Source organism: Schistocerca cancellata, chromosome 3 (assembly GCF_023864275.1).
Source record: "Schistocerca cancellata isolate TAMUIC-IGC-003103 chromosome 3, iqSchCanc2.1, whole genome shotgun sequence".
Lineage (NCBI taxonomy): Eukaryota > Metazoa > Arthropoda > Insecta > Orthoptera > Acrididae > Schistocerca > Schistocerca cancellata.
Window position 1 is genome coordinate 259,744,168 of NC_064628.1, and position 13,021 is coordinate 259,757,188.

The 13,021-nt window shown below is 41.7% G+C and overlaps 1 protein-coding gene across 1 annotated transcript in view; it reads left to right on the forward strand.

Moving 5' to 3' along the window:
* The window catches only part of LOC126176247 (protein hairy), a 33,220-nt gene extending 20,556 nt beyond the window's left edge, over window positions 1-12,664 (forward strand). The window contains exons 3-4 of the mRNA XM_049923393.1: window positions 7,107-7,421; window positions 9,301-12,664. Of these exons, the coding sequence (XP_049779350.1) occupies window positions 7,107-7,421; window positions 9,301-10,065 (1,080 nt within the window). The 3' untranslated portion in view covers window positions 10,066-12,664. The remainder of the gene's footprint in view (window positions 1-7,106; window positions 7,422-9,300) is intronic.
* Window positions 12,665-13,021: the final 357 nt, after the last annotated feature.

Below are 13,021 nucleotides of genomic sequence, written 5' to 3' on the forward strand. Positions count from 1 at the left end.
TTCAACTTGGGATGTGTACGAATGGTCTAGCTTGTATATGGAAACATCTGAAATATAAAAACCCAGATTTAGAACCTAGTGTCCACGTGTTACAAAGTCCCAGTATTTCAAAATGCTATTTTTCTCTTTAAGGGACGTGTTTCAAAACTTTTAACATTATCTTTGCTGTATTAGAGAAGTCAGCAATGTATTTACGGAGATATACATAATACATTTTTCTAAAATCCATTATTTTATGAGTTAACGTATGATGAACCAATGTTTTTGCCTACTTGTCAGAAACCGAAATCATAGTTGTACCAACAGCTGGGTAAATATGGTACTTAAACCAAGATTCATTCAAACTAAATAACAATTGTTTCCATGATCTTCCTCTATCGACCACTGACAATGTTTCTCTTTCATATTCCACGTTGGAGGATTATTCACAGTACCACTCATTCCAGTATTTTGTTGCATTTGCATTTTAATTACACTATCTTCCAGACTAGATTAGTCTACATTTCTTTTAAAACTCAAATCCAGATGTACTAAATGGTATCCGTCGTACGAACGATTTCAGCTGACTTTTCAGTTCAAATGCCCCATTTTCAATGACTTTTCAAGAAATTTTTTTAACTTTGTAGCCGGCCCAAAGATTAGTTTCGGTGTGGGTAAAACTCTTCTCGGTGTGCAATATGGCCAGACTGATGAAGACTGCCGAGCAAACAATTTTCCTGCTACATCATGACGCAGTCATGCACCTTGAAAAATATTATGTAAGTAATTCCTGTCATTTCTAGATCAGTACCCCCACAATCTGGCGAAACCTGGGTCAAATTTCAAGGTGCAGAAAACATTGTATAAGAGGACATAGCTTATACCTGGAGCCATCTGCAGTTGGAGATAGCGGCAATGCCTTTAAACTGCCATGAACCTGGAAACACTAATCGATTTACACTGAACAACTGAGTATAATTTTAACCTAGTTCATCAATTGAGTTTTAGCCACGTTTGCCGATTTCAGCATTTTCTTACTGGCGCCGTTAGGGGTGGTGCCAGAGAGTTTTTGCGTTTGGTCGCATTGTGAATTCAGAGAAAGATGTTCATTAGATATGCTTCAGGCACTTGTTTACACACCGGCGCTGCCCCGTCGAGGGAATTCTCGCAAATTCCAGAAAGAATGTGCTTTCCTCTGGGAGAGATAGTCAGGAGAACGTCTGAGAAGTTTATGACGTAGGAGAGAGGAACTAGTAAAAGTAAACTGAGAGCTGCGCGTGCATAGCTCATTCGGTAAGGGAACTGACCGCAGAAGGCATGGAGACAGGTTCTAATCCCAGTTCGGCAGACAGTTTTAGTCTGCTAGGAAGTTTCGCCTTCCAGACTGTTACCGAAAGTGTTAATAAACATGTACAGGCTATCTGAGCAACGTCTCGCTGATCCTCAGTCAGATGGCAACTCATTGGTTCTTCGACTTGAAATAATAACCGATTTGTTTCAGTTCCGCTGTTAGCAGAAAATTATGCGTTAAAAATGAGTCCTGAGTTGTATTAGTGAGGAGGCAAGCTGCTGCTGTTCATTCTCATCGCGCGACCACTGTCCCCCCTTGGGCAACGACGAATGCCTCAGCAGGGCGCACATTGCACGTAGCTCGCATTATTCAGACACCTTGTTAATAGTAATCACCGAAACTCTAATCAGCGTGACAGGACATGCATTAACGATGCGTCCTTCTCTAACTAACAGCGCCTCCGCAGCGGAATCTTTTATGTCTCCCCAGCATGGGGCAGGGCATAAATGCAGAAGTGGGACAGCCAGTGGTAATTTTAATTATCTACGGACCCCGGAGCATTGCGTTAGTGCCGTAACGAGGAAGGCAGCGTATTGGCCGCCATCTTGGAGTTATCGTCGTCTGTGGCGCAGCCGAAGCTCATTAATTTCTGTGCACGGCTTCGTTTCGACTACCTGCTTCTGATGATGTCTTTCTTCCTGACACTCATTACATTCCCAATCCTCGCTGTGTGCCCGTGGGCATCTCTGTTAGTGGCAGGTGGCAGCAATCATCTGACGCGTCTCATATAAGGCCAGCGTTGCCTCTAACTTTCTAATGCGGCGAAAGATTTCGTTAGACTGTTGGAGGGCTGCTATACCTACCTATAAATTTTCTATGACGGATTCTAGATCTACCGCAAGTGTCTTCTTGTCCACTTTGTTTACCTCGCAGGGTACTGAGTTACATGGCGCACGGGTTCAACGCCGGACCCGGTTCTGCCATGGTGATCTTGCTCTTACGGTGTTTCCCTGATAAGTGTCGATGTGGTTCCCTGAGTAGTTCACCGCTTGTTTATCCACCTATTCGCCTTTAAACTAGTCTCCAATGATTTCGTTGATGATGAGTCATTTTAACCTATCTTTGTGAACCACGTACCCAAAAAAGAATAATACGGCGGTAAAACTGCGAATCACCTTAAGTGGTAATGCGTTCTCTGGAATAGTTCTCCCCATCATTGAATTCTTGCCTCCCGTACGGAAGCCCAGCAACATAAATGTCAGTCCACTTAGATTCACAGATTGTAGTACCTACGAAGCAAGACATACAAATGTAGGCAGCTACTCTTTCGGTCCATCCTGTTCGCGTTGTATTCTGTTAATTGACTCTACTAAATCTGTGTTGTAGTCTACTTTTTATTTACTGACTACCGAATTTACGAAGTTTCACTTTCACACGCAAGCATGTGCTGCCCATATTTTAAAAGAATCGTGCTTTGTAATCTTCAATATGAACGCAAGTGTTGAGTATATGAACAAAGCACTGTGTAGATCATGCATTTTTGTTGTAATAACCGTTTTTGGCAAATTTAGGCTAACTTCTGATCTAAAATATGGGGAGGTTGGGAGGAAGATTTCCTAATTCGGCCATTTGTCCTAAAATGGGAAGAGGGTAAAATTTCCTTTTGGTGTCACAATGCCGACTTTTCAAGCTCTCCGATGATGTATGACACTGTACTATTCCTTAGACGCAATACGTGGCAACTTTTCGTCAAAATTTGCCTTACAAATCTGTAGAGGGTGTTCCATAAGGAAGAATCAATATTCTCGTGTGTGACAGGGAAGTCCGCTCGAAGCAAAAAAGTCTGCAAAACATTGGCTTCAAAATGCACATCTTAAGAGCTATGAGAACTTATTCATATTCCTAATGTGAAACCCATCTCTTATACTGAACAAGTTCTCAAAGCTCTTAAGGTATGCGTTTTGGAGCCCATGTTTACTAGACAATTTTTTGTTGTTTTGGTCCACACTACCTCCTGTCAAAGGAAAGCAAAGAGGTTACAGTAGAAGAGATTTGTTTCAAAGTATCGAAGATTTGTGCTCATAGCTCCTAAAGTATAAATTTTAGAATCCGTGTTCACTAGGCTTTTTTGCTTCGAATTATCGTTCCTGTCATATCCCTGAATGTTGACCCTTCCTCCTGGGACACCACGTATACGTCAAGTATTAATCTGTTAATGTCCTCTCTAATGGTTTCGTCGTCCGGAGGACGTTAAACTCGTGTTCGTTACTCTCCGAATAGCGATCGACACTGCCACATCAGCTCCCGGGCAGTCCCAGAAAGGCAAAGGGGTTATGGAGGGGAGGAGAGTGTGATAACCAGCACGATCGAATTCGGGGAGCGGGTGGTTTCAAATCTAGTTCGCATCTCCTTCATTATCTTATGGTTTCAAATCTATTTCACATCTCCTTTATTATGTTATCAGTCGTTTCACTGTGTTAATTTGTGACCGTTATTGGAATTTTAAGATCAGCGCAACTGCAATTGCTGTCGACATGCCATCAAAACAAACAACAAAAAAATGAGTCACTGAAAAGGAGATTTTCGGCGGTATGTTATTGCAAACTTGGTGCTCAATATGATGAATAAGCACAAGGCAGATGGAAAACTGATTCGTGCGAGAAGATACACTGTAAACTGCCAACTCTGTACGAGAGGAATAGTAGTATGCGGTGGGGTAAATACCCTTAGACCTCTTACGAAACAAATCCTGGGATTTGCAGCGGCAGAGCTTGTAGCTAGGCAAACCAGTTCGTAAATCTCCTCTAAATAAAAATGCGGCCCACGTGGGTAGTGATTACGCGCGCGCGATGTTCAGCTGATAAGGAGAGCAAACGCGCTGCCGGCAGAGATAACCGCAGTGGAGAATGCGGCATCTCGCGTGTTTCGTTCTTATAGCCAGACGGGGTATTACGAGCTGATCCTCATCAGGACTGCTGTTTAACGCTATGGACGAGAGATTAGGGGGATTTGGGTTTTTCCGAATGATAAGTGGCGGCGTACGATGGACTGCTTTGATTTCAACCACTAGTTCTTGCGCGTTAGTCGAACACCGATCTTCTCCGAGGATCCCCTAGTTTGCCAGCACTTTTTTTTTATTTTTAAGTAGCAGAACGAAACAGTTATACGATGGTCACGTCCGCCTGTGTAAATTATTTGGCTTGATCCGTCGAGGCCAAGGCCCTTTTCCAGCATGCATTCTGCAACGGTTCACAGTGTTTGCATCAGACTAAGCGTCGCTCGATAAAGTATCGGAGTGATCGAGAACCTTCCGACTTTTGTACGTATCACTAATTAGGGCTTATTAAGGTCTTTCACCGCTGGTATCAGCGTCCTTTACTCTCTGCACAGACTGACAGCTCACTGATAGCGAAAATTTCCTGTCATGAGCTTCAGAAAGCAGTGTGCATTGTTCACTACAGTGCAAGTTAAGAAATACTCATCGACTTCGTAGCTCAATGATCGAGACACTGGTCTCTTAATCGGAAGGAGCGCGGTTCGCATCTCAGTCTAGCCATCCAGATGTAACCGTCCCACGACTTAAGGCAAATTCCGAGGTCACTTCCTCAACCACTTATTTTCAGCTGGCTCCAGTCTTAGACGTTGACGAGACGTTAAAATACTATGGTGGTTTCTAACAAATTGGATACCCATTTCGTCTATGTCACTGAGGAGCGTGTAAAATCTTTGCTGCTCTACTGAGCAAAGCGTGAGTAAGTGAATATGTTAGGGACACAGCAGCCTTTGTTGCATCCATATTAATAGTTTATTTCTGCTTAATCGAAGAGCATTTTGGCACCTATTACAGTTTCAGGTATTTTTTTCTCGCAACGTAATATTAAAGTTCCCTCACTTGTCTTAAGGTATGTCTACACATGTAAAATGAGGATTTTCCAAAGCTAAACTAAAAATTGCAGGATACTGACAACATTCTGTTAAAGCAACGAATGAAAACTCCATGTGTTGAGGGAAAACGCCTTTTATTCGTTACTGATGGTACACCATATAACTATTTCCTATCTTCGTGGGAAGGAGAGCGATTAGTAGAATTGCCGGCCGGTGTGGCCGTGCGGTTAAAGGCGCTTCAGTCTGGAACCGCGTGACCGCTACGGTCGCAGGTTCGAATCCTGCCTCGGGCATGGATGTGTGTGATGTCCTTAGGTTAGTTAGGTTTAATTAGTTCTAAGTTCTAGGCGACTGATGACCACAGAAGTTAAGTCGCATAGTGCTCAGAGCCATTTGATTAGTAGGATTGGGTTGAGGTTACGAAGAGAATGGACAGTTGCCTTATAATTCGAAATCACGAAAAACTATTATGTTTAACCATCTCACATCCTAACTGGCTGACAGAAAGCGGAGCATTAACTGGCGTTTGAAATAAGGCGGTAGTTAATTTCTCAGAGATGTTTAGGAACATAATTTTGAGTAGTTGGCTTTTTTATATTTTCCTATACACAAGGTCTTCCTTTGCAGAGAACAAGTATTACTGCTTTGCTTTTCAGATAGTAGTGTTACAACCTGACACTGTCAGACTGGAGCACTTAATTTGGCGTTACTTGTTTATTCGGTATTGTCCTTAATGCATGTGGTGGACATAGCACGGTTCACCGGTTTCGAATCTTGCGATTGATAATCGGAGCTGGTGCGTTGTTACGAAAACAGCATTTCAAGGAGTCATCTAGCGCCCATGAAGATCACCTGCGCTCAACGGTGGTGCGTTCTAATGATGACTCATAAGAGTCGAAACCAAAAACTGTCCGAAATCCACCTAATGCGATCAAGATAATTGCTTTTCACAATATTTATAAATGACCTAGTAGACAGTGTCGGAAGTTCCATGCGGCTTTTCGCGGATGATGCTGTAGTATACAGAGAAGTTGCAGCATTAGAAAATTGCAGCGAAATGCAGGAAGATCTGCAGCGGATAGGCACTTGGTGCAGGGAGTGGCAACTGACCCTGAACATAGACAAATGTAATGTATTGCGAATACATAGAAAGAAGGATCTTTTATTGTATGATTATACGATAGCGGAACAAACACTGGTAGCAGTTACTTCTGTAAAATATCTGGGAGTATGCGTACGGAACGATTTGAAGTGGAATGATCATATAGAATTGTTGGTAAGTCGGGTGCCAGGTTGAGATTCATTGGGAGAGTCCTTAGAAAATGTAGTCCATCAACAAAGGAAGTGGCTTACAAAACACTCGTTCGACCAATACTTGAGTATTGCTCATCAGTGTGGGATCCGTACCAGATCGGGTTGACAGAGGAGTTAGAGAAGATCCAAAGAAGAGCGGCGCGTTTCGTCACAGGGTTATTTGGTAAGCGTGATAGCGCTACGGAGATGTTGAACAAACTCAAGTGGCAGACTCTGCAAGAGAGACGCTCTGCATCGCGGTGTAGCTTGCTGTCCAGGTTTCGAGAGGGTGCGTTTCTGGATGAGGTATCGAATATATTGCTTCCCCCTACCTATACCTCCCTAGGAGATCACGAATGTAAAATTAGAGAGATTAGAGTGCGCACGGAGGCTTTCCGGCAGTCGTTCTTCCCGCGAACTATACGCGACTGGAACAGGAAAGGGAGGTAATGGCAGTGGCACGTAAAGTGTCCTCCACCACACACCACTGGGTGGCTTGCAGAGTATTAATGTAGATGTAGATGTAGAAGACAACTGTGAATAAAAACAAATTCTTTTGAGTTGAACATAAATAAAAGAGGCAGTGTCACGGTAACCTAATGTATGATGTAGAAAGTAGTAGTTGGTTATAAGAGGACCTTCGTTTTGTTGTGTGCAGCCGGCGCGCCACTCGAAGCTGGAGAAGGCGGACATCCTGGAGATGACGGTGAAGCACCTGGAGTCGCTGCAGCGGCAGCAGTCGGCGATGGCGGCGGCGACGGACCCCTCGGTGGTGAACAAGTTCCGCGCCGGCTTCAGCGAGTGCGCCGGCGAGGTGGGCCGCTTCCCAGGGCTGGAGGCGAACGTGCGACGCCGCCTGCTGTCGCACCTCGCCAGCTGCCTCAACGGCAGCGCCATGGCCGCCCAGGCCGCCACCGCAGCCGCGCAGGCCGCCTCCGTCCACGACCACCACCAGCAGCAGCAGCAGCAGCAGGTAAACACTGCTCTCTTCGCCTCATCTTCTGGAGGCTTCGCCTCGCATTCTGGATGGCAACAATGAATCGTTTCGCTAGCCTCATATTCAGGTCAATCTGGTAGGTGTAGGTGTGCACCTTATTGTCAAATGTGTGTGAAATCTTATGGGACTTAACTGCTAAGGTCATCAGTCCCTAAGCTTACACAGTACTAACCTAAATTATCCTAAGGACAAACACACACACCCATGCCCGAGGGAGGACTCAAACCTTCGCCGGGACCGGCCGCACAGTCCGTGACTACAGCCCCTTAGACCGCTCGGCTAATCCCGAGGGGCTGCACTTTATGGTAGCTTATATCTGCATAGTTAATGAATTTTCCATCCTGACAGCCTTTCTTTACTATACACGTTTGCAAGTTCCAATACCAGAATGTTACTGTCTGGGTCCAGTGTCTCATCCTAAACCACTGTATACATTTTAACCAAATCTGTCTCACAAACACCACACTTCACGAGTGTCAGGACTGTGCAGGTTAGAACTTTCTAGCATCCATACCAGTGGAGATGCAGGCAAAATACGGTTTCTCATCCCCAGATACGTAGCCTGCTCTTCACGACAGGCGTGTTGTCAGGTAGTGGTATCAGCCTGCCTCTTCAATCAGTCCACTATATCTTGGACATAGTGGATCAAACATCGACGTCTTGTGAACTAGGGCTGGGTACTGTAGCCCAGTTTGTACTGCTTACACCACACAAGTCGATTCTGGGCTGCTTCCCTTCTATTTTAAAATATTTCTTTGATACTTTAGCAAAACAGATCAATTATGAACTCAGCAAGGGCTTTTTATGCCAGTAAAGAACTTCATCATCCCTTAGAAAAAAAAAGTATCTCATTTTATACAAGCTTTAACACTATGACTGCTCACCGTGTAAACCTTACCATTTTGTAGGATGTCAGCCAGTTTTATGGCTATTTTAGGAAACATGTCTCTCAAAATACAACAAAGACCAGTCAAGTCCATCAATATTTGTGATTTTGTTTTTAAAGGTGAATGAAATTCTACCCCATCAAGTGACGAGTATCAGCAGTCAGTGTTACCTTACAACAAAAATGTCGATACACTGTACCTCATCATGTTCACATGTAGACCTGCACCAGAGACTGCTGATTTTTAGTGAAGCTGTCTATCGTAAGGAAAAGGAACTCTGGCCTTCGATGGCATTAGTGCAATATCTTTTCCGCATTGAAGTTTGAACATAACATCTAAGTTTTTCTAGTATTAGACTTACAATCGTTTTCTTTCCATTATTATATAAAGATAATATGTATGCATCATGGCCATTGCTATGAGTGTCTATTAATGAAAGAAACCATGTATATGAAGAAAATACAATTCAATAAAGTTGTTCTCGATATTACCAACTCGATATGTATTGCAACAGAATCTAATGTTTTGACTACAAGAGATGACCACTTGCAGTGTGCCATTCCACCTCCATGTATCACTATGTTTATATCACATCCTCTAATGACAATAGCGCCTATGCTAATTCAGTGGTAGATAAGAATCAAAGCCTCATCAGTAAAGAGTTTTAGATTTATTTGCTCCAATTCTTTCTTGTAACCAAGTAACCAAGAGTAACCAAGTAGCCATCCAACGTAATAAATAGAGGGCAGAGAGTGACTACACCATGTGAATCTGAGGTTATATAAGTATTAATTTGTTGTAGAATGACTGAAATGGTAATCCATTCACCCTTTTTGGCTAAACAACATGCATATGTACTCACCCAGAAGGATTTTTCTCAGCTGTGAAGCATTTCATTTCTGTAACAGTTTTACAGCCTGTGTACCCCCATTCCTCATTGTGCTTAAGGTTGTGTTTTATGTTTACAGCCTGCAAACACTGCTGGAGTGACGGCAGCACCCACACAGCAGGTGACAGCTATGCCTGTGACTGCAGCACCGACAACAGCGACAGCCACGGCAGTGCAGGTCCACATTGTACCTGCCGTGGGCACCTCTGGGGAGCATGCGACTGGCCCGCTGCTGCTGACGACAGCGGGTGCAGTGAGTGCCGGTGGGTTGCAGCTACTACCCACCAGGCTGCCCAATGGAGACATCGCGCTAGTGCTGCCTCGTTCACAACTACCTCAACCCCAGCAGCAGCAGCCGTCACAACAGCAGCAGCAACAGCAGGGTCAACAGCAATCCACCCCCACCGTACTGCCTACACTGGTGCCAATACCCACACGCACTGCCTCCACTGCTTCTGCAGCCTCCTCCACATCGAGCATGTCTTCTGTCTCGTCGGCATCCTCTTCTCCTTCTGGAAGTGCCTCAGGATCTTCATCTGCATCAGTGTCACCAGTGGCCTTTGAGAGGCTGGCAGTCAATAGTAGCCCTCCTGCACCTCCGTTAGTCAGTCCCCCTGCACCAACGGTAGTTGTTGCTGCCCCTCCCATGGTCTCGTCGCCAGTACCTCCCACGCCACCTGCACCCACCTCACCTGTCGTCCTGTGCCGGGATGTGGCTACGTCACCAGCTAACCTTTATTACCAGCCGAGGCCTTATAGCCCACCAATGCAGAAACCTCTCTCATTAGTTGTCCGGAAGACGGCACAGCCTGTTGAGGAAGAGAAACCCTGGAGACCATGGTGATGTAGAAATTATTCAACTGTGTAAATTAAACATCTGGTGTTACAAATACGCAATTCTGGATAGAACATCTTTAAAGAATTCACGATGGAAGTTCGTACTGAAAAATTGTCAATCTGAATAAACGTTTTTGTTATGATGAGATACATCGTGGGTGATATAATTTACTTGAGTGGCAGTTTGTTTCTTATATATGAAATGTGTTTTTGGTGGTTTCTTTTGAGGTGTGCAATACATCAAGCAGTATGTTGGCCCTGAACTGTTTAGCCAGTATGCAGTCATCTGTCACTTTTTCTTTTTTTACAGTATGGCCTGCTTTAGAGATTTTGGTGTCTGAAACAAAAGTAATGATGGCCAGAATGTCCAGACTGATTTTTAGGTTACTTTATACATTATTCTACTGCTCTGTGTGAGACCAATTCATAGAAACACCTTGTTGCAAATCTGTTCTTATTTAATAAAAAGCAACAATGAAATTTAATGGCAGTTCATGTGAGGAATTGTGCATTTATTACTTGTATCAAAACTTGGTTTAAGAGAGATGCTATGAGGTATAGTACTGTACATGTGAAAAGAAATTAAAAAAAAAAACACTGTCAAAATGAGTCAGGGACTGCGAATACCCATTCCCATTCACAAATGAAGTAGCAGTCTCTGAAACTATCTTTGTTCTGTTTTCATAATTATGGATTTCAATTACATTATGAGATTTGTAAAGATATTTTGGTTGATTAACTTTGATAATTCTTTATGCCATACTTGATCTGTTCAGCTAACATGATCTCTGTTACACATATTTATGGCAGCTGTGTTACTTTATTTCATATGATATTCATTATGCTCCTCAGTAGTGATGTTTTCTGATGATGGGTCCATACAGAAAATATGGACAAAGGACATTATATTTCAAATAACTATTCTGAAACTTCGCAGTAGTGATTTAAGTGCCTTATGGAACATCTGAATCAGAAGTTATGCCTTGACACACTCAGAAACCGATTTCCTGGTAAATGACTAAACTCGTTTGACATTTGGTTTTTATGAGATGTATTCCACAAATTCTTAAGAGGTTGTCACAGCATATTTGTTCGGACTTCTATGAGTCTCTTTTTCTCCATGGAGAATGGCAGTATCATTTAAAAGACAGTGACCAAAGTGTTTACTGACAAATCTCCCTTCCTACAGTTTTTTTACTGTTTGAACCCAAGTGTGTTGTGAGCACCACATTATGAAAAAGGTGCCTTAATTAGGTTACAGTTCCTGACACTATTTTTTGATATCTTAAAACTGAAACTAGCTATCTGCAATTGTTCTTGGTATAGCACCTGAAATATTATAAACAAATATTACAACCCATGAACTGTGTTAATTTAGTGTTGTAAAGTTGATATTTTTTTACCTTTTTTTGACAATGTTATTTCTCACAAATACAGAAGTGTTGTGAAGTTACTTCCTTGTGGAGTAAAACAGATTTATAACAAATGTTTATTGGAGATTCAAGAAGTGATAATTTGATGTTGTAAGAAACATCATTGCCTCTTGAACCACAGAACCGTCCATTAAATTGCATTCCTAACATTTACATGCTCTGGATCTCCATAAGTGATATTACTCCATTAATTTGTTGTCTGTTTACAACTTCAATGTTGCCAGTACTAGCCTCTCTTTTCAGTTTTAGTGTGTGGGTACAAACCTCTTGTGGGAGTCCTAATTCCATATTATTTTGTTAGTGGGAGCAAAGTGCTGGAATTTTGCTCAAATGGAATCTAAATTATCAAAGTAATACGACAGGCGAAGACCCAAATGAGCCTGAATTTATATAAGTCTCATAAACTTTGAGAATAATATGCTATGCTTAAGATTCACATAAAAGAGGGGAAGGCTGAGCCCAGGCTATATATACTTGTAATATGACTTTTGGGAAGTAAATGAACAGATGTGATCAAAACCTAATTTCTTCAGCTTACAAACAGCTACAATTTTGTGATCACTGCAATGATCAAACTATTCATGCCAAACTTTGATGTGAATATATTTCATCCTTGTGATAACTCCAGTCATTACTTACAGAAATATCCAAAAATTCTAGTGTTGCAACTTCTTCTTCACTTCTCCTAAAAAATGAAATATATATTGAACTGCCATATGAACAGATACTTACATTTTATAATAAAGTTATCTTATAAAAGAGGAAGTGTGCTCAAAATGATGACTGCCATCTTGTAACAAATATTATCCATGTTGACCGTTTGCTCAGTATTAAATGTGAGAGCACATTGATGGCATCTATATAAAATAGATTCTATGTTGTATATATGTCTGTGTTACATTTTATAAAGTAAATATTTTTCTACTCTTGTTAAACTATTAAAGGAAGAAAGTTGACTGAATATTCCTGTTTCTTCCATTGCTGTAAATATTCCTTTGCACAAATTTTATGTAGATAATGTTGTATATAATTTTGTATGTAGAATAGTTAGTATATATGTTTCGCATCATGTGCCTTATACAACAAAATCACAAAGGTCTTCCACATATGTTGTATAAAGTTTGTTAATCTATAGCAAGATAAACTATTTATGCATATATTCATGTTTAAATTTATGGAAATAAATGCAAATTACTATGAACCTGCTTCGCTTTCAATTATTTATTCACACACATCCTTTAATGCAAAAGTTTCATATCAAAAAAATGATATATATTGATATCATTTTCCCACGAAGTATGAGTTTTTGACATATGTCAATTCTTAAGAGTGCTTCATTTCCAATATTGTGATATTGGTCATGTTTTACAGTTTTGCCAATGTGTTCATTTTGGTTTTCATGTCTCCTGTTTTTTGAATCATTGTTTCAGAACATTTAGCAACAAACACAGAAAATGTATTTTCCATATACATGCAGGGAACATCTGTCTCAAATAAGGTATTAGTCTTTTCAGTGTAATTTACATTTCA